Consider the following 23,032-nt stretch of genomic DNA (forward strand, 5'->3'; position numbering starts at 1 on the left):
TAAAACAAGGACAAAATTATCCTTGTTCTCCTGTTTTTTTGTTTTTACAGCCAGAGAAATTGTTTATCATAGATCTTGAAAATTTGAACCATAGTCATTGAGCAAACATAAAATTTAACATAAAATATAATGGAATCGATTAAAGTCCTTAGGAACTGCTGGCATGGAGGTCATAGCGCTCAGCTTTAAATGCCTGTTTTGCTTTTTTTTTTTTAACTGGAAATTTGAGATTAAATTGAATTAAAGCATTTTGGTTAATGGATGGATGTTTCATCGTGAAACTTAAACCAGTCCTGACATGTAGACATACTGTAGTTCCGACAACTGGAAAATCCATTTTTAAACAATGAAACAAAACCTGGCAAACTCATTTCCTCACTCTTCAGACGCATCAGAGTTACCAGAGGTGCATTTTTTATTGGCCCCTTCTTTGCATATGTGACAACAAACCCCAAAATGACTGAGACAAGTTGCCCCAAACTACCATGTTGGCTAATACTTACTCTAGTTTAAAGTTAGCTTAAAATAGAGCAGTGACTGAGGCATGACAAGATGCCTGAATATCTCCTCCAACGAGTCCACATGATTTGCTGCTAGAATCTTTCAATGTACGACGCCTGTTTCAAAATATATGAAGTTGAAATTTTTTATTTTGGGTATGCGCAAAGCACATAGAGTACAGAAGAAAATCGCAATGTGACAACTTACCCATGATACAACTAGCCCCGGTCTCTCCTATAACATCAGAACCATTTTTGCTAATCAGAAGACTTAAGACAGCTACTGTATGTCCACACAATGAGGCTGCTTTTAATTACAGCAAACATCCCGATGACATAGATCGGGTTGATGAATCTCATTTATTATCTTTCCACGTGTGGGGTGTTGAAATAGCTCATTTACTAAGTAGGTGGATATTCGATCATGTCATCAAACAGCAAATTCCAAGTCAAAATAGGCCGTTTCTCAATATAATGAACGCAGAGTACGCTTTCGCACGTACTCTCTTTGTAAATTGGAGCCTCTCTGTGCTTGTGAAATTCCTCCTGAAGAATTTAGCTGTTACTAAATTGCCTTTTTTATTTACAAAAGTGAGGTTACAAAAACAATTTACAGTCCCCGGATGAACCAATCATACTGTAGTATACAATGAAACAGTGGTAGCTACCTGTAAATTGAATAGAACTTTTTTTTTGCCACAGGAACAACGGAAAATGAAACGTTTCAACAGAGCCACTGCCACACGCACAAACACTCTTTTATGCATAATATATTGATGCAGGCTTTTGTGCTTCACCTTGTTAGTCGCACAAGGAATAGAGTCGTCTAAAATTAGCTGCGCCGTTTGAGACCCAGCAGGTAGGTAGCACCCCGTGCTAATAGATCCTGGAGGTGAAATACCCATTAGCTCCAAAGGCGTATTCACCTCCAAACAGATGTTTTGGTTTAAATGGAGGGAACAACAAATGGTAATGGAACACCTGTGCTGGTGTGGGGTACGTTGTAAAACAATAAGAACAATCACAAATGCGGCATTTTCATGCGGCAACTAAAACGGATCAATGCAGGCTGTGGACTGGATAAGGCTATGCGTTTGCCCTCGGTCATTTGAATACTGACAGACAAAATTATGTTTAAGCTTATCCAGCCGAGCGACCGAGGCTAGCTAGATGCGCTGGGTTTCTTAGCTTGTTAACAAAAATGCTAACATTATGCAAATAACGTGAGCGCTAAGATAACGAGGCCAACTACGCACTGCTAGTGCCAACATTTTTGTAAAATGATTGCAAGGTGGGCAAGTTAGCCAACAAGGGTTGTGCCCGCTAAGCTAATGAGTCTAGCTATGCACTGCTAGTGCCAACATTTTTGTAAAATGATTGCAAGGTGGGCAAGTTAGCCAACAAGGGTTGTGCCCGCTAAGCTAATGAGTCGAGCTATGCACTGCTAGTGCCAATATTTTGATAAATTTGTATGGTGGGCAAGTTTAGTCAGATGAGGTAACAAGGGTTGTCCAATACTAACATTTTCATAGGCTACAAAGATTAATATATGGTCACTTCAGGACACAACTACGGAGGGACTTGAACCCTCAATCTTCTGATCCGAAGTCAGACGCCTTGTCCATTAGGCCACGCAGTCAAGTGACTGTCGTCTTTGCTGGAAAAACAAACAAACAATTGTTTTCATAAGCACTTTTTTTGTTGTTGACAAAAGCCTTTTTTTTTCTTTTTTGACTTTAGTGGCTCCTGGAAACTTCAGGGCCCCCTCGATAATTGCCCGTGTTTGCCTATTGGTAAATCCCATCCTGCGCATGAGCAACGATTATACAGCAATAATCCACAATACTGACTATGTTTAAATTTTGCCAGCTGAGCGACCGAGGCTAGCTAGATTTAGCTACTGGATTTCTTAGCTTGTTAACAAAAATGCTGCATTATGCTAATAACGTAAGCCCTACTTGTTATCTGGTTAGCTCGCTAAGATAACGAGGCCAACTATGCACTGCTAGTGCCAACATTTTTGTAAAATGCTAGCAAGGTGGGCAAATTAGCCAGATTAGCTAATGAGGGTTGTCCTGACCTAACATTTTCATAGGCTACAAAATGTTATCTATCATCTCTTCAGGACACAACTATGAAGGGACTTGAACCCTCAATCTTCTGATCCGAAGTCAGACGCCTTGTCCATTAAGCCACGCAGTCATAATCTGGATTGTAATGGAGTCTTTACTTGCATTTTCTTACATGGCATCACTTATTTATATCACTTTTAGTTCACTTTGATGCGAGCAAGGCCTGTAATTGCGTGCACCTCAGTCATCATGTTTCCTTGATCAAATTTTCATCCGTGCCTGAATAATGCATCGCCGATGCATGGTGAATTTACGCCCAGAATTTTTGTTTCAAAAACAAAATCTCGGGCTAAAAAAACATGTAGTTGCTGATCTTTGGCAACATTTGTGTCTGAACTGTTTGTAAAACACACATCAAATAAAAGGCTGCTAATGGAAGTTGTGGGGAAAAGTTGTTGTGTTGACCGCAGCGCAAGTGGTGCATCACTCAGCTTTTCTTTTTACGGTCGTCTTTTAGCGGTTTGCAAAGAGAGTCAAAGTCATTAGTCATTCTGAAAAGCTGAGGCGAGCGGACATCTTAATACGCTCAAAGTGGAGGCCAGACGACGGCCTCGGGAGAAAGGAAGAGTGTGGACGGCTGTTAGAAATAACAAAATGTCAACAGGCCAGGCATTCAATATAAATTTGTAAATTGTGAAAAAATAAAAAACATAAAATATGGAACTTGTACAGTACTAGCAAAAGTCGAGATGAATGGACTCTACCAAGATGAAGGACACTCAGGCAATGTTGCTAGAAGCTACTATACATCAAATAAAACACTATAGCAACTCTCTATATTACATTTAGTGGTTAGAATAAATAATCATTTTCTAGTGGTTGACATCACATAAAATATGGCTTGAAATGTATTTACTCCTACTTTAATCGTTTTGTTTTGCTGTAAAAACAGGACTTCATTCTCATTAGACAACTACCTTTGAAAAGTGGCCTTACATTTCCTCAATAATAATGTAACTTTGATTTAAGTACAAATTTATTCTAATGAGATTACTACTTTTTTTTCCAAAAGATTTTATTTTTGTCCAATCAGATTTCAGATTATAAACTGCCACGTCAATGTAATCTGCCCAGGGCCTTCAATGCCATACTGTTCCTTGACACATAGCACACAATTAGCAATGGCTGTTTTTTTTTTGTTTTTTTTAACCAATCAGATTTCAGATTGACCAAACAAGGCCTGCTAGCTTGCTTGAAAAGTGATGTCACTATTCTTCAGTCCTCTCATTTGTTGAGCTAATTAGTCTTGCACTGTGCATGGAAGGTTGATATCCAGAGGAGGTGCTGGACATGATTACAATTATTTTTTTCAGGATGGACTTTCCAAGAAAAAAACGGACATTGTGAGGATAGATCGGCTAACACCGCTGACGGCTGGCTTGTTTCAGTCTGGAAAAGGATTTATTCTGTACTTTGACAGCAAGCATATATGGGTGCTACAGCTAGCTTAAAGACAGGAAGTGGATTTTATCTAAAAAATAATCAGCATTTCTGGTGAGTAAACTATATTTTGCTTAATAGTTTGTATGTTTTTGTCATGTTATTAGATAACTATTGATTATTAATTGCTCCAAATTATATTGTAGAGTAGAGCTTTGGAGTTTTTATGTTTCTTTGTGTGAAATTAGCCTCAAGGCCAGACAGCAGTTAGCATGGTGGGCGTTAGCAGAATCCTACATTTGTGACTTGTATGTGTACATATGGCAACAATTAACCGATATATAACCGGTAAACTGTATATTTTACAAGTCAGTTACTTAAGAGTACTGAAAAAAAATGTAAACAATTAAAAAGGAGATTTGTACTACAATATGTGTTCCGCATTTAAGTCAACAAAGTGTTTAGAACAACCACAGATGTATGGACCGGGTATCTGAGAACATGTTCCTCGCACTTGTATTGTTACAAACAAACACTGCACGGTAGTTCACCTTTTTGGGCTATCAATTAAGTCGGGGGCTGTAATGGATTGATGCCATTTCCATTCATTTCAATAGGGAAAGATAAATGAATCAAACTTGTATCTCAAGTGACCACTGTCCACGTAAGTACATTATCGCATTTCTCCAATGATTTCTTCCACCTGCTGTATGACCTAAAATGTGTTTGTGGACTTGCCAAACAAAATGGCAGAGTGTCACTTGTGCAGTTTTACCTTTGTGCGTCCAGCGTCGTATTTGTGTAAAAGATGTCAGGAAGGAGGAGGAGGAAGCGTACAATGAAGTCGCCAAGGAGAGCAGATGGTCAGCAGGAGCGAAGAAACGTGACGAGTTGTGACAGCTTAATTTTGCAGCCAAGTAGTGCGGCCTTTTTGAGTGCTAACCCAACTGAGTTAGCCAGTTACTCAGTCACTTGGTTAGTAGGTGTTAGTTGTTTGGTTAGTTGGCTAGTGAGTTACTCAGTTGTGGACCTAGTTACTCGTAGGTTGGTCAGGTGTTGGTTAATTTGTCACTTGGTTGCCTGGTTGGCTAGCTAGTGAATTGTGAGGTACTTGATTCAGCAGTTGGTTATATAGTTGATGGGTTAGTATTTTTTTGATTAGTTAGTCGGTCAGTGACTCAGTAAGTTAGTTAGTGAATTACTTGGCTGTGCACTTAGTTGGTCATGTTGGTCATTTAATTATTTAGCCGTTTAATTAGTGTGTCAGTTAGTTTTGCCCGTAGTTGTTTGTTTGGTTGGCTGTTAGTGAGTTACTCGGCTGTTGACAGTCACGGGTTGGTGAAGTGTTGGTTGATTCAATTGGATATGGACTTGCTCATTTGCTTGGTTGGTTCATTAGTTGGCTAATCAGTTGGTTAGTGAGTTGATTAGTTACTATTTAGTCATTGGTTGGTTAGGTAGTTAGTGACTCTATTAGTTGTTTAGTTGGTTGATTAGTCGGCTGTGCACATAGTTCGTCACTTCGTTGTCTGCTGGTCAGTTAATTGTTCAATTAGTCAGTCAGCTAGTTGATTAGTTGGTGATTTATCAATTGGTTGGTTAATTGGTTAGCTTGTTAGTCGGTTTGTTAGTTGGTTGTTTGGTCAGCTGTTGGTTGGTTAGTGAGCTAGGTGGTTCGTTAGTTGATTAGTCAGTATTTTGTCATTGTTTGGTTCGTTAGTTAGTCAAAGGTTAGTGGGTCCATTAGTTATTTAGTTGGTTAATTAGTCGGCTGTGCACATGGTTGCTCACTTTGTTAGCTGCTGGTCAGTTAATTGTTCAACTAGTCAACCAGTCAGTCAGCTAGCTGATTAGTTGGACATTTATCAGTTGGTCAGTTGTTGGTTGATTCATTGGTTAGCTTGTTAGTTGGTTGTTTGGTCAGCTGTTGGTTGGTTGGTGAGTCAGATGGTTTGTTAGTTAGTTGGTCAATTGGTTGGTCAGTCATGAATTGCTTGGTCAAACTTATATGGAGGCACACAAAACTATTGAATGTCCAGGAGTTGTCAGACATGAAGATAGTGTCTTCACATAACACAAGCTCGTCTTCCATAGTCGTTTACAAGACTGGAGATTGTTTATGTGGCTTGGTAGGTGCTGCTGTTTCTGGGAACAATGGGTTCATATGGGCTCAGCAGTGGAGCTTGGTTTCTGCTTGAGGGACTGGTGTGTAAATTGTTGTGCCCCAATTCGCATTCATCTTTCAACCCTCATGTTATTTTTCTTCCTTTGGCACAACAAAAATGATCAAAATAGTCATTTCTGCCCACCTTTTAGTCACTTACCTATTTAACTGATAGGTCAATATATTTCAAATAAAGTGTAAATTAAAATTTTAACAAGAAAACAAATAGACCAAAGCCAGCAGAAGATTAAAAAATATGTATTTAAAAAAAAAGGTGTATATATTAACTGACTGCTCATTGACCCACAATGCAAAAATGATTTTTTTTCCCACCTAATCAGCTCCTTGGCGTGCTGTTGCATTTCAGCCTTTTAACTCCGTCCTCCCTATGGAGCCATCAACGCTTTCAGTACAGTTAACCCCTTGAACCTGGCACTATAGCGAGTCACGCACACGCTCATCGTATAGCTCGCTTATGATTCACAGCGGTGGAGAGCCGCCACAGTCACGATGGTACAGATTGAATCCCACGAGGCCCTGAAGGGCAATTCTTAACCACTTTATTAGATTGGTGAGAACAGATAAGTCTCGTGTGGCTACCAAACGACCAGAAAACAAAAGAAACATCAAATGCTACCTATGAAACAATGTATGTTAGCGCTGTCTTATCATTACGACCATACAATTGTTTACTTGGAAACATCAAGGGTGGGGCTCTTAATGCATTGTGATTGTTTAGCACGACAGATCTCACAGTAAGACACATAGAAGTGAAAGGAAATACCATACTTCCTTAAGATGGAACCCAGTGGTAGCAAATACAATGGAAAAAAGCAGCGGCCTTAAAAGTGAGCCCTGCGGAACCCCAATACGTAACGACAGTGAGGCAGGGTGGGACTTAGAGCAACCAAGGCTAACACAAAAAGTTCTGCCTACCAAATAGGAACTAAACCACTGTAGAGCACTACCACCAATGGCCACCTGGCGCTGCAAACAAGCCAACGAATTACCGTGGTCCTCCGTATCAAGCGCTGCAGTCAGGTCAAACAAAATGAGAAACGCATAATCTCCATGAAGTTCATCCAAGAAAAATTTCAGCTGAGTTTTCACCATTTTTTTTAAATTTTTAAATTAGAATTCTCTAAATAAAAGTTCAGCTTTTTATATACAAGCTAGCTTAGTTTATTCTTTGTAAGCAAGATGAGATATCGCTGTTCAAATCTACTTTTACTCACTTATGAACATACACTGTAAAAACAGTAAAATAAATCTAAAAATAACCCAACTATGCAGGGGCAAGAATGGACTGATCCTCTACATAAAGTGGATTGGTCCATTTTGTTTTAATCCTTAATTGGGTTACTTTTGACCCGACTGTTTTTAGAGTGTACAATTGGCCTCTTGTTGCTAGGCAGAATTCAAGAAGCAAAATTATTTCTGCATTTACAATGCTGTCTTCTTGGCAAATTTACGGGAGAAGGATCTGCTGCATCCACAAAAAAAAGCAGAATTGAAACAGAGCGAAACAGCATTTGCCATCATCAACTTCCAGGATATATCAAAGATATGTCAAGTATTTTTTATTGCTGTCAAGTGTCAAATAATAATTTATTGCAAATTATTTTGCAGACCCCCCCCCACATTATGGCTCGCAAACCCCAGTTTGAGAACCACTACATTAGCCCACAAGTAGGCGGAGCTTTGTCTCCTCCCCGTCATCCAATCAACGAGCAGCACGGGAGCCGCGGGCTGCACATGCATGCTGCCAACCAGCAGTCAGCCTCGTCCTGCTCCAGAAGAGGACCGGCTGCCCCCCCTCCCTCATCCTCCTCCTCCTCCTCCTCCTTCTTCCTCCTCTCAAGCATCATCATCATCATCATTATCATCACCAGTCAGAGTTCATCCATGTAAAGTCTGCGCATCCCTCCGTCTGGATAAGTGAGCCCCCCCCCTCACCCCTTTCTCCGTTCCCCACGCGTGGAGCGCCAAGACACGACAAGGCATCGTAACACTTGAGAAGTGAAGATGATGATGGTCCAGCGGCACCTGCTCTTCCTCCTCTCCAGCCTGGGCGCGAGCATTTTTGGAGGTGAGTGCATGCGTTGAGGATGATGCTGCAAGACCGGGGTGTGGTGTGTGTTGATGTGCGTGGAGACCCCCCCCCCCCCCCCAAAATAATTTTTTTTTAAATAACGCCTGTTCCAATTCTCCATCATCTGTTTTGTGTGCACTGGAATGCGCGGAAGTTGCGGCGTGCTCCCGGTGGAAACACTGCGGCGACACAAGTTTGTGTGTTCGCAGGGGGGAAGAAGTTGTGTGTTTTGTGTTTCACTATGCGTGTTGTTGTGACTGCAGCAGTCACCTCCAGCAGAGGTGTGTGTGTGTGTTGCACTGGTAATGCACACTTTGGCATATTTCATTGGCTTTACCTGTTTGTGTGGAAAATTAGTGTGCAGCAATCTGATGCTGCTCCTGGAATGTTTGTATGTGTAATCAAGTACCCCCTTGCTCAATGGCAAAAGTCTCCAAAGAAATCAAAAAAATACCCCCCCCACTCCCATATGACCTCCCTGCCGCCCCACCCCACCTTAATACCGCGATCCCCGCCCCTCCATAGTGTAGCTGGTCCCATCCTTGCTCATGCACGCACAGCCGCCGCCCCTGGTAACCGCAAACGGTGCGTGTGCACGCAGCAACTCGGACGTGCGCGTTTGAGGTTCGACTATAACTTGTCACACCAATCCTCAACAAAATTTGCAACATTTTTCGCAAAATAGATTTTTTGGGGTGTGTATTTTCATTTCTATATTAATTTGTTTTAGAGTTAACTAACTGCTTATTTATTTATTTAGCGGATTATATTTTTCATATTCTTTGAGCAAATATTTTATTTGTCAATTGTAATATATTTGTAATTTTTATTAAGTAATATATACTTTTATGTACACATTTTCGATAAAGACAATTTTGTACTTAGTATTTTAATTTTATACGATTTTATTCTTTATTTGTACATATACAAGATTTATTTTATTTAAAGAGTCCATGTAGCTCATTTTATTTTTGTATTTAATTGTTAGTATTTTTATTATAGTGTGTGTGTGTGTGTGTGTGTGTGTTTATATACATATTTCATCATTAATATAATTCATACATATTTTATTAATTATTTTATTCATACTTTTTTTTTTTTTTTTTTAGTAACGCTGATACACAAAGTGACATTGAAAAATAATGCAAGACCTTCCTCAACATATTAAGAGAGAAAACAAATACTAAAGACCAACTTAAGAAGGCATAATTGATGAAAGAATCATTCAGAACTCTTGTTTTATGTCATTGGTGTCCAAACTGCAGCCCGGGGGCCATTTGCGGCCTGCCGTTCCTTTTTCAGTTGGCCCGTGACTAAAAATGGCATGTGACACAGCTACAAAAAACAAAACAACTTTAGAAAGGGAGAGTGTCAAAAAAAATAAGTGCCATGATTACAAATAAATTGGTTTATATACTGTAGCATTTTTCGAGATATGCAAAAACACAAATAAATTATTAGTAAAAAAAATAATAATATTTTTTTTAGGACATAACACAATTTATCTTCATAACATTACGTGGCACTTGCGTCCTTCTGATTTTCTGTAAGTGGCCCTCAGATGTAAACGTTTGGACACCCCTGATTTATGTGGAATTGATCGTTGATTAATCACATCGTTATTAAATAGAATGCAGTAGTTGTCTGCAGCCAGCAGAGGTGCTGTTGATGCACTAAACTAGTCCAATATCTACTATTGACATCTGTCTTGACAAAATATGACCTTGATGTGCTTTTGGGGAGCAGAGTGCAGCCTATTTTTTTTTTCTTTCTCATCCGTGGCCTGCTTCAAGCCGGCCTCCCATCCAGATGTGGCCTGATGACACTTCCAAGTATTTCCGCCTCCTGCTGTGACTACCCGCTTTGCATCTGGAGAGTTGCTGCTTTAAACAGCCACGTTTGATGCTCCAAACGCGAGTAAATATGCACAACTCTCTTGCTATTGTGGCCGTCTTCTCTAGCTTGAGAAAATTGGGTGGATGAATGAACGGCCATTTTTCAAGTTGTTTTGGTTTTTCATGGAAGCCGTTATATATATATATACTTACTCTGAATCTAAAGGAAGCCCCCCAAAAGAGAAGATAAATGGCCATTTAAAACTTAAAGGGCTTCCAATACTCAAAAACCCGCCAAATTTGAGGGCATTTTCATCCTGCTGAATTCCATTCAACTTGGCTTGGATGTGCCATCTGGAATCAAAACGAAGAAATAAAATCAGCCCCTGAAGCTTGTTGCACTGATCAATAGGAAATCTGCAACAGGGGCCTGAATAGAAACACATAAAAGTATTTTCCAGGAATCCTCAACTACTCCAATTGCCACCAAATTTGAACTAGAACCGTAGCTAGTTTTACAACCAACTATACGTACAGATAACCCCATAAAAATAATTTAATTCAATTAAATTATTAAACAACAATACAATAACAACATGTATATGAGGTGCAGGTATTATTTTCGCCCACTTGGAGTCGTCATCCTCCCTCAGTAGATCGTAGTATCTGTGACGTTGAGTGTTTGCGGCTTTAAAAGGCACGGTCTGCCCCGGTGAGTGACATGTGCGTCAGCGGATGAGAGTGTAGTTGGCTGTTGTCTGCTCTGGGAAGCGGCGAGCTGTGAAGTGGCAAATCCAGGTCCAGAAATAAAAAAAACCCTGACACAGTTTGGCTTTAGCCACTGATGCTCGCTAGCTAGCTGACAGGTAAATAAGCACCAATGGAGCTAGCTAGCTAGCACCTGGGACTAAATGCCACAGTTTGGCTTTAGCCCCTGATGCTAGCTAGCTAGCTAGCTCCCTAGCAGGTAAACGAGCACCAATAGAGCTAGCTAGCTAGCACCCGGGTCAAACTGTGGCAGGGTTTCTACTTTCTGGACCTGGATGTGTCGCCTCTGTTCAGTAAAGTGGCTGGAAGTGCTTTGAGGGCTATATTGAATTAGCTAGCAATGTTTCCGTTAGCTTGTAGGTGTGCCTAACCCTAACCCTGACTGTTATTATATGGTTTCTTTATGGCTCATCGTGGCGGCTTATTTCTAAACGGAGGGCTGTGAGCATCTGTACCATTAGTCATTGTGAAAAAATGATCACTGTGATGATGCAAGACATATTTTGTGCCAAACTTTTTTTGTAATCTGTTTATTTTAGTTATTCGATGAATGATTTCGGCCTTAATTGGAACCATGTACGAGTATCTGAGATCACACAAAAAAGCTTGAAATGGTCTATAGATTCCACAAAATGGCAGCAAAGCACTTTTTTTTCCACCAGAAAAAGCTAAGGCTTGCCAAAATGAAGCTCCTCCCTTCAGTTCAACCTTCAGCAGTTGCTTGGCCGCCAGATGGCGCCAAAGCGATATTTTTACAAGGTAAACATGACCTGGCTCAAAACCTCTTTCCTATCTTCAATTACGTGTTAAATAAAAACAGTGAAGAATATCAATGAGTATTATGTGTATGTGTTTTTGTTTACTTCCCAAAACTGTGCATTCACAAGGGATCTGAGTAAATATTGATCTTAGCGAGGCTGTTTGTTGTGCTTTTGGCAGCACCCTCACATGTGTTTGTTGTGTTTTTGGCAAAAGGACATTTCATGCCGTTTTGAAGCCTCAACAACATAAAATCAAATAGCAAACATCCGTTGAGCAAATGAGACATCGTCTATTGCGAGCAGTGGACATTGTGGACACAAAATATTGCATAAAGATTGAGTAGCAATATGAATAGTCTATTAGTGGTGTGTCCCCCCCCCCCCAACGTGCTCAGTGCTGCATTGATTAACTGCTTATCCTCAACGTGTCACGTCGTCTATTTTGTGCCGGTCAAAGCCTTTAGGAGTTCTGCTGCTGCACATTTTATTGATTACGGGTTTGTTTGCATCACAGCGTCTTACTCACGTGAGGGAGGCCAAAGTGATATCTCATGTCTTCTAACCACAAACATGAAACTGCAGGTCAAGGTGGAATAATCCCCCCCCCCCCCACAGGGTAAATGAATCCTTAGACCTTGTTCAACGCTTTTAGCTTGTTTGTGGCCATTTTTGGGCAGGAAACTAATCAGAATCTAACAGAATGAGTTCCGTTCATATTTTTGTTCAGTAAAATTTCTCTCTCCACTTATTAAAAACTAATTGTGTCATTTAGTTGCTCTATTAGAGTGCCATAAGCCATTAAATGCCTCTTATAGAAGCCGAGAATATTACATGAAATTGCGTCCTTGTCCAAAAGTTGATCATTGACGTCGTCGGGTAGAAAACTGTTCAAGTGCTGTTCAAGAACTTCATTGCATTCACACTGGCACAGTTAAAATTAGGGGCGCGCCGATCGATCGGCCAGCCGATTTATCGGCTCCCGATTTCCTGAATTTTTGAAGATCGGTGGTGATCGGCCGATCCCTTCAAAATAAACTGATCTTTTCCACCAATCTCATCTCCCTCCTCACAGGTCTGGAAAAAGTCAGCCACTGTCCTCTTCTGCTGACTAATAGGATTTTCATTTCTTGTAATGAAAAAAATCGGTATTGGCAAAAATCAGGAAAATTGTACTCTGTGCACCCCTAGTTAAAATGGTTCATAAAAGCAAGCGACACAAATAGCACACAAGAGTTGAAATGTACCTTAGTTAATGGAGCTTTGTTTCATTTTCTCAAGTGGATGATTGACTGATTAGCTGATCGATCAGCTCCATGAAGTCAGAAAATTGTTGTTGTTGCTGTTTCTATCGTCTCATTAAAGGGAATGCTCTTCTTACCATATCTGGTTCGCATTTGGTGAACACTTGTATGTAATTATTATTTTTGTTCATTGTGCTGTTTCTAAGCAGGGAAAAAAAAAGAAAAAACATTTTCCCTTGTCTTCTACTGCTTTGCTCTTTATTGTCACAATGTGATTGGACCGTTTGTTCTGTTATCCCGTATGAAACAGGAAGTAGCCTGCCAACGTTGTTTGTGCATCATATCTGAAAGCTCATTGGCATTGCGCGTGCCTCATCGTCTGTATTAGGCATCATAATAAATGAAACGAGACTCGATTAAGATGCCGTAATATTAGTTGTTTTTTGCAGAGGATAAAGAATGTACGCCTGTAGTATCGTTACGTAGTCGCACCGTTTGTGTTCATTTAAGGGTTGCAACTACCGCAACATTGATGCTAGTTTTGTTGGCCTGTCTATTGTGCTTTCCTTTGTGTCTTAGCATTAAGCTAGCAGACGTTGACAAATTATGTCGTTATTGTTTGACTTTCGGCTAGTCTTGTGTAGGAAAATAACAAATAACACTCCTTCCGTCGTCTACTGTCTTAGTGTGTGCACTGCTGATTTTTTTTTTTTAAGGTCTTCTTTTGCATGCCTTGAGGACAAGATGTATTGTTGAAATCGTGGAAGCCCAACGTGTGGCATTTGAGCTCCCTCTAGTGGTATGAAAAAAAGTGACTGCTTAAATAATAGGTTTTACATAGTTGTTACGTTCCTATATTTTAGTGAAATGGTAATGTTCCATCTTCATTTCACAATTGCTTACAATTATATTAACTATAGAGCACTTTGTAGGAATAAAACATCTGCATTACATTACCGATCTCAGGAATGTTCAATAAGTTTTTAGTCGTTAGCTTGGAAAACAAGCAGATGGTGCGCTGGTGAATGCAGAAAGTGTCCCCCAAAAATCTCTGCGGTTTTCGCGCTCCACTGACTGCTGTTGTGGTTTAAAACGGTTTCTTCTACATTTGCGGTATTGCTTTGCCACCTACGCTGAGTAATTTTTCACTGGGAGCGTATACTGCAGGGTGGCACTTTTCAACGCCACTTGATAGCTGAGAAAATGCACTTGTGTTTCATCTTCTGACTCTGTGAGGGCGTGCGTGCGTGCGTGCGTGTGTTTGTATGGAAAATGTCTGTCAAATGAACTTGTGAGAGTGAAGCCTCTAGGCTGTCGCATATAAGTCTCACATCAACACACGCACACACACAGCTTTAAATGTTAGCTTAGCATCGGAGACGTGCAAAAAAGTTGCACCATTAACGCTGGTCGCATTATTAACTCATTCACTGCCATTGACGGCTATAGACGTCAAAAATTCATTTGAACTATTTCTATTAGTTAAACATTTTTTTTCCACTTTTGTTAACAAGAGTGAAAACCTAGATTTTTTTTTAATTGTTCATAAATATAACATTTGTGATTAATCGTGAGTTAACTAGTGACGTCATGCGTTTAATTACAATTAACATTTTAATCGCCTGACGCCCCTAATTTTTTTAAATCTTTTTTTTAATCACGTCAGGTGAATAAAATTTTTCATTGTAATACACTTTTAGTTTGAAAATACCAACTTAACTCATTCACTGCCATTGACGACTATAGACGTCAAAAATTAATGTGAACTATTTATTAGTTTAACATTTCATTAAAAATTTTTATGAAAACCTAGATTTGTTTTATTGTACATTTATAACAGATGTAAAATTATCATACGATTAAACGCCCCTTATATTTATTGTGTTATTTTTAATTAGGCACGTCAGGCGATTAATTTTTTTTTAATTGTAATTAATCACATGTCTTTGATAATTAACTCACGATTAATCACAAATTTTATATCTGTTCTAAATGTACAATTTTTTTAAAAAAGTTTTCATGTCCTTATTAACAAAAGTGGGAAAATAATAGAAATAGTTCATGTGAATTTTTGACGTCTATTGCCGTCAATGGCAGTGAATGAGTTAAGTACACGGTCAATACAGGAGATTTGTCATTAATATTACAGATAATAATGCTGACTTTTGCTGAATATTGTCATTTTTGAAAAACAAATCTGCAGTTTGACTTGGCATCATGAAATTTGGTGGTCGTGTCTATCATGAGTAGACCCACAAAAATGTCTCAAGGATCCATGCCTAAAAAGACATCAGAAATCCAGAATTTTGTTTTAAAGTGGCCATTTTAGGGTCATTTGAGTCATTTCCAGGGTTGGATTGCTCCTAAATTGGAACCACATGAGATAGATGACCAATGATTTTCAGTTCTGGCACATGTCCGGAGAATGGCGTCGTAGTTGATGCTAAAAAAGTCTCAAGACTAAAAAGACAGGATTTTTTTTTTTTTTTACCATTTTGTCTCATTTAGTCCATTTCCAGAGGTCCTCAAAGATTCCTGTGCGTTGTGTGAGCTGTTGAAATTCCCTCTTCGGTTTCGACGTTGCTCCTCAAGTGACATTTGTGATGCTTCTTTTCATGCCGTTTGCAATGTTGACCTTTCCCAGTCTCTCTTGGCCCTCATCCCTGCTCAAGTGGGGTTTTGTGCCCAATAATGGATGAGCCTGCGAATTTCATTTAGCCAATGTGATCATCTCACTTTTCTCTCTCACACTCTGTCCCCAGACTCTTTCAACAAAATTATTATTATTTGTATCTGTCACTAGTATTTTCAACCTTAAGAGATGTTAATTGTAGCTGGGCCAGTCAGTGGAATTGATGGCAACCAGTCAAATAATTGGAGTATTATGATGTTGACAATTGAGTGCTGCCTAACCGCCATTTTTTTTTCCACTTTCAATTGATTAGATAACACTTACGGCAAAAAAGCTTTGCAATTTAGCTTCTGATTGGAACTCATTTGGGTGAATTCCCTCATCACCAGCCGTGGAATTTGGTGGATTCAAACCAAAATAGCAGGCTCCAGGTTCATTTGCGAACATGGGTCCTTGAGACTTTTTTGTGTGTCCTGTTACAATCGACATGTCCACCCAATTTCACTTTGATCGGTTAAAACTGGTGTTGGCCGATTTTTACACCCCAGCCCCAATTTTCTTTCATCTAAATAATTGTCAAACTTTCACAACATGCTCAGCCCACATTTAGGCAAAAAGCTTGGCAATTTAGCATCTTTACCCCATCTGTTTAGGAAACCCGCTTCCAATTGTGGCTCATTTGGGCAAATTCCCTGGTGGAGTTTGTCAAAGTATGAGCCCTGGAATTCGCCCAAAATGGCCACTTCAATCTAAGTAAAAAAAAAAAAAAACTCTGGTTTATTTTCCATGTGTCCTGTTATGATGGACATGTCCACCCAATTTCACTGAAAATTATATCAGGGGCTAATTTTTTTTTCCTGGCGTTTGTGTTTGGATCCCTTAAAATACACATTTTCATCGGGATGAAGCCTTTTTGTTTGAGAGCAAAGGTTGTACGGAGAAATGTCGAAAAACAAAGCAAAATCCTCAGCAAAAGAAGCTCCTTCATGCTAATAAATAGCTCTCCCATTTGACTTCTTCCTCTTTCAAGGCTTGCCATATTGGAGATAGATGAAAGTTAGGATAGTGAATGCAGGCGTGTGTATTTTGCAAGGCAAGGTGGGAGATAAAAGCCCAGAATCGCATGTCCTCATAAAGAGGGATCAGCCGTGGTCCGCACGGCAGCTGCATACCGATGGGGGGGAAAAAGACGAGGAGGAACAAGAGGAGAAGATGGAGCCTCGGAGGCAGGGAGGGGAAATAACAACAACAGCAGCAACAAAAACAGCCCGTTGGCAGAGAAGAAAAATGATGAGAGGCGGGACATTTTTAACAACCATTATTGTAAATTACACAATATAAGGACTGCAAAGGGGTGGAAACTTTTTCCAAAATGCTTCTATAAGAAAGAAAAGATACTAGTAATATCCAGTAAAATGTAATCTGAAAAAAAATCTTCATTTGTGAATAATGATCAAACTTAGATATACTTTAAAGCTAATTGCTGCAAAATGGAAACCGATATATAATATTATTTTTTTTCCTGATGAAAGAAGAGACTCAAATCTTTCTTTTGGTAGGTTCCACGTTTTTGTTTGTGTTTAGCAATAGATCACAATATTCTGTGGGCCTTGCAATATCAGTCAAAATCCAATTACAGCCGGGAGCAAACGGGATTGCTTCAGTGAAAATAGCTGAGAGTGAATGAGTTAAAAAAAATTTGTTTAAAAATCATTAAAAAAAAAGCTGATTTAAAACTTATTAATTTGTTATTTATATTTGAGATGTAAATTGGTCATCAAGAGAAAAAAGCTGTTTGAAAGTGTGCTCAAAAGCTATTTGGTATTTTGAAGAATATTTAGCAATCACTTTTACGAATGCTTTTGTCAAATTGGTCTGGTAGGAAGAAAAAAAAAAAAAAAGTGAACACATGCTAACGTTAGCTTACCCTTGCTACTCAACAGTCTCACACATTTTAACACTATGGAGGATCTATGTTTGTCCTGGATATCATTCCGTCCGTTGAAGGCGGTGTGTTTTGTTTTGCAGTTTCACTATTTCAAAGCAGGAAAACGGCCGGAACTGAATGTTGCCTCTCGATTGGCGCTAAGTGATGTTGTTGACATTAACTTTGCATGAACGTGATCACGTGGCTGCTTGTTAATTTATCACAAACCCACGGTATGTATTTATGCCGTCTCGAGACCCTCCAGCGATTAGCAAAGTACCCAAACAACTGTGATATTTTTTATGTTTTTGAGTTCCCGAGTACCCAAAGTCACTCAATACTTCAAGTGAGGATAGCGAAGCCTCCATTGAGACCAAAAAGCGCCCACTTTGGGCTGACCCGCCTTTTTTTTTTTTTTTCAGGCGAACATAATTACGCATTCAGTGGAAGTGCATGCCGACATCTGCTGTGCTCCAGGTGACCTTAACCGCTGGAGCTGCAGCAAGCCCCCCCACGTAATGACCACTCTCAACCTCGGGGGCCGCCATCATCGGCCCATAAATACACAGCGAGACGGCGGGAAGCTGCCGGCTTTTTACAAATGGACGCGCCACACTCGCCGGAGGCTTTTGTGTCTGCGGCGTTGCCGGCGGGAGGAAAAGACACCATAAAAAACAAAATTGTCCAAAAGCTTTTGTGCAGGCTGCTGCAAGTTAACGGCAGTCAGGTGGCAAGATGTCTTTCAAGCAATTTCTCAAAGTCCTGACCTGAAAAAAAAAGAAAAAAGAATCCACAAGGGCTGACCTCAGCTGAGGTTGTTGGAAATGGTTGGACTTGGTGTAATTGGAGATGTGAGGCGGGTCAAAGGGAGAGTGCTTGTGTAACCAATGACCATTAATGTCAATTTTCCAGTGCAGCTGGTTTGCGTTGCAGGATGTTTCTGATAGATTGATCAAATTTCATGGTTGCTTTAAAAAAAAAAAAAAAAAAAAAAAAAAAACACCACCACAGGATAATGGTTATACATTTTCCAAGCAAAAAATTGAAAACAAAACAAAAAAAGGCATTTATTATTATTTATTTATTTAAAAAATAAAAAAAAATGTAATGAATGAAAAAAGTGGTCTATTTTCGAGGTAAATATTTATTTATTTAATTGTTTTATTTAACAAAAAAATAAGTTATGTCATTTATTCCACTTTTGTTAACAAGAGTATTAAAACCTAAAAAAATTTTTTTTATTGTACATTTAAAACAGATATAAAATTTATGATTAACGATTGAAGTCATGCGATTAATTACAATAAAAAAATGTAATTGCCTGACGCGATTTAAAAAAAAAAAAAAAAAAAAAAGAAGAAGAAAAGATGATTAAAAATTAGGGGCGTCAGGCGATTACTAGTGAAGTTATGTGATTAAAATTTTTAAACTCAATTAATCACAACTTTTCTATCTGTTCTAAATGTACAATATTTTTTTCTAGGTTCTATACTCTTGTTACCAAAAGTGGAAAACATTGAAATGATGCCACTTTTAATGCTGAAATTTAAATGCTCTGTTCTAAATTTACAATATTTTTTTTTCTAGGTTTTCATACTCTTGTTAGCAAAAGTGGAGAAAAAAAAGTTAAACTAATAGAAATAGTTCAAATGAATTTTTGACGTCTATAGCCGTCAATGGCAGTGAATGAGTTAAATGACATCTGAAACTGGCTGTTGTTCAGGATTTGATGCCTGATATTGATACACTTGTGAAGGCTAAAAGATGCCAAGTTTTAGGAGCAAAGGAAGACCACTTCATATGAAAGGCTGTGCCACCTTTGCACGTCAGTTTGAATAAATTTTAGCCTTAATGTGCTAATGTTAATTATTAGCGCTGAGTGCGCCTGAATGCTACTACAACGATCCTTCTTTGCCCACTAAGGACGTGACGTGTGTCATTATGGAAACTTTTCTCTTTATACTGTATTGTTATCCTATTACGACACCGAATTAAAGGTAACCATGGAAACGACTGGCGGAGCACGCTACCACTGTGTCAAAAAGCACTCGCACTCGTACACTGGTTCTCCGTAATTGGTGTGATACTTTAACATTCTGGCACATTCCGAGAGGAAGAAACATATTATATTTCAATTAAGAGAAGCTGGCTAGCGTTTCCTGTTAAAAGTCTGACGGCACAACATGGGCTTATTTTGAGATTTACATGCTTATTAGATTAGAAATTTGCAAGAAACTGTCATTTATTGGGAAATAATGTCTAATGATGAATTGAGCAGCATTAATGTCCTTTTTTTTTTTGGAGCACAGACAATGAGCTGATAAGTCATTTTTAAAGCATGTTTATCCACTTGCTGGCTAGAACGCGAAGCATGTGAATTATTAGCGAGTATTAGCGAACCAGAAACGCATTTCCTGCCGTAAGACGAGCAAATCCCTTCATCACCTCCCGCTTCTTTGCGTTACATCCGATCGCATCAAGACGGGATACCGACAGCCAGGATTTGTTATCCTAATCTCTTGGCAGGTGATCACGTTTTCCGCGCTTCCGTCCTCAATATCAGCGACTTAAAAAGGTGATTTACTTGGAAGCGCCGCAATGTTTTGTTCCCTTTTATGGTCTTTTTTCCCTTTTTATTTTTTTCGACTGTCACCCGAGATTTTTGTCACTCGAGGACTCATTTGAAGTTATTCCCCAATTAGGGAGGAGACACTGACAGACGAACGTGAACGCTGGCTTTCGTTTTGTCGCAAGTGCGCACTTTGACGCTGTGAAGTTTTTGACAAGGTTGAAAACTTTTCAGGAAACTCTTTCGAAACTTCCTAATCTGACAATCTGAATGGGGAATTTGATGTCTTTTTGTCTGTTTGTTTGGTGAAATGTAAATGCGGCTGTAAAAGACCCCCTGAGATCTTACAATTCGGAATTTGAGCAAAATGTTAGGGAAATGGATGCTTTAGTCACAAAAAAAAAATGTCATCGTTCAAACACAGGAGGTTCCACAAAGCCAACAGACTTGCATTGGAAGCACGAAGCGTTGCCTTACCTGTTGATTAATTGGGTCAATGGACTCTATGAACGCACCATTTTCATGTTTGCGCTTATGGTGGCAAGCTAACTAGTGCTAATTTTGTCCGCCATTTTTAAATTTAGTCTCACTATTAGTCCAGTTTCAATCACACTTGTTAGTTTTTATCATAGTTAGTCAACCTCAACCTGTTTTTATTTAGTCCGTTTTTAGTTGACTATAAATCTAGCATTTTTGTCTTTTAGTCCAAGGAAACATCATTTTATTTGTCTAGTTTTAGGTATATTTTTGTCAGCAGGTTATGTTGAACATTTTGGATCTAAAAATATTTCACACAAAATTTCCTCTCATAATTTTGAGAAAAAAACAACTTGACACATTTGCAATATATCAGCAAGTGGCTACTATCTCTCCATGCTAGTAAATTAGCCGGCATTAGTTAGCGGTGGGATTAACATTATTGTTGAAATTGTCTTGCTGAATATATGGACTTTCCACCGCCGTTGTAGTACCAGTTGCCAACACAACAGTGAGTTCCTTCGTCTTTAAGAAGTCACAACTTTGGATGACGGCGAAAAGCACCACTTCACTTTTGTGCCAGAAATGCTAATTGTGTTGTTGTATATATGGCCCATTATTGGGCAGCACATCTTTAGTGGCATTTTTTAACTCATTCACTGCCATTGACGGCTATAGACGTCAAAAATTCATTTGAACTATTTCTATTAGTTGAACTTTTTTCTCTCCACTTTTGCTAACAAGAGTATGAAAACCTAGAATTTTTTTTTTATTGTAAATTTAGAACAGAGCATTTCTATTTCAGCATTAAAAGTGCCATCACTTCCACATTCATTTCCACATCCAGAAAGAAAAAAAAGAGGTTATTTGTGCTCAGAGCAGAATTTACAGACAGGGAAGACTTTTGTGTTGGTTTTAGCTGCAACTTTGACATTTTATATCTGAGTCTACCCCATGAATGATTGTTCAGTGACCTTGTGGATTTTGTGGATCCAAAAATCTGCAGCTAATGTTAAAATGCAGAAATGGTAGGATGCAACCAAAGTGGCAAATCTGCTCTCCCACATTATGATTACGATTATTTGTTATTGTCGTTTTTTTCACTGTTGACTACTTCTCTGTGGTCTGAAATGTCAGCGTCTTAATTAGTTTCCTTTTTTTTTTTTGGCTTGTTTGGAAAGCCTCTGAGAGTTTTTATCATTATTATTTTTTTTGCATCATCTGTGACATTCAAAAAGTAAATGGCAGGAAGATAAAAGTAGGTCGTCGTGCATTGATCACTTTCCTGATTTGCCGTCATTTATAAACACATTGACTCTTATGATCAAGTCAATTAAACTCACATTGTCTCCCTGGTTGCTGCGTAAATGGCATTGGCACAAAACAAACAAATTCAATTCAAGATAATAAAATGTCCATGTGTTTTGCAAAGTGTACTTTGACTCATCAAATAATCATAAAATAACAGTTTTATCTATCTATCTATCTATGCTAGCTTTTGTTTATTATCTGCCCATTTATCAATAAACTGGGCAGCTTTAGTTTAAACACAGTTTTCTTAAGTTATGCAATAGGTGCTACACACAAGCTAACAAAAAGCCATATGCTAATTGCTCGATGCTAATCTTCATCCATCGCTTGGTTTTGTTTTCCAAAGCAAAATGCACACTCGTTCTCAGCGTCAACAATATATTGCCATTACTTTGATTTTTATTGGCTGACAAGATGTTATAGTCAAAATAAATAAATACGATATTAACAAAACCTACTGAGGTGCATCTTCATTTTTGGCAATGACTAGCAAGCGTGTTTTTTCGTGGGCGAAACAAGAAACGATGTCGTGAACCGCCGCTGGCTGGAAGTAAAGTCCAAACTCTCAGAAGAGCGCTGAGTCATAAATGTCAAACATTGTGCAATGCCGCCCACCGGCACAAATGCACTCAACATGTGCATACGAAAGGACCAAATGTTAAACATTTTAAAATGGATACAAATAATGTCAGGTTGGCTGGTAGATGACACTTTATGACCAACAGAGTCACATGACTTAAAGTGGAAGTCAACCTTAAACATTTCTTGACAACGATATGTTATACGTGACCTCACTAGTCTAAACATGACATTCTGATTAATATTACATTTGTGGAATATGAGTTATGAAGCAAAATCCTGCCACTTTTATCCATCTCAGGGGGCGGCCATTTTGCCACTTGCAATTTACTCAAATAAGCATTCCACATGCATTCAAATCTTAGCATTCCGCTATTAGCTTTTAGCATTCCCGCCTCAATTTCTCCAGAAATTGCGCTTAGTAATTTGAACTCCATATCAATGATTGAGTTTGATGAAGAGTGTAGACTTCTTGGAGAAAACGTGTACCCCCCCCCGACCCCGAATGGTTGCCGGTCTCCGAAAAGTATGTACGTTTTGAAGTGGCCTTTTTAGGGTTATTTTCCAGGGGTGTTTCACAACTAGTGATGGCTTTTAAATTTCGACCATATTTACTTGACAACAATTTGAGATGTTGTCATTTTGCGTGTGAAGACCATGGCTG

The 23,032-nt window shown here is 38.9% G+C and overlaps 1 protein-coding gene and 1 non-coding gene across 3 annotated transcripts in view; one reads left to right on the plus strand and one right to left on the minus strand.

Moving 5' to 3' along the window:
* Window positions 1-2,066: 2,066 nt before the first annotated feature.
* On the minus strand, window positions 2,067-2,139 carry trnar-ucg (transfer RNA arginine (anticodon UCG)). The gene has a single exon. It is a non-coding gene; the product is annotated as a tRNA-Arg (tRNA).
* Window positions 2,140-3,876: 1,737 nt separating this feature from the next.
* cadm2b (cell adhesion molecule 2b) overlaps window positions 3,877-23,032 on the plus strand; it is a 123,997-nt gene continuing 104,841 nt past the window's right edge. For both annotated transcript variants that reach the window (XM_077565723.1, XM_077565724.1), the window contains exons 1-2: window positions 3,877-4,126; window positions 7,806-8,265. In XM_077565723.1, coding sequence (XP_077421849.1) covers window positions 8,202-8,265 — 64 coding nt within the window. In that variant the 5' untranslated portion in view covers window positions 3,877-4,126; window positions 7,806-8,201. The remainder of the gene's footprint in view (window positions 4,127-7,805; window positions 8,266-23,032) is intronic.

This window comes from Vanacampus margaritifer, chromosome 5, assembly GCF_051991255.1.
Source record: "Vanacampus margaritifer isolate UIUO_Vmar chromosome 5, RoL_Vmar_1.0, whole genome shotgun sequence".
In the NCBI taxonomy this organism is placed as follows: Eukaryota; Metazoa; Chordata; class Actinopteri; order Syngnathiformes; family Syngnathidae; genus Vanacampus; species Vanacampus margaritifer.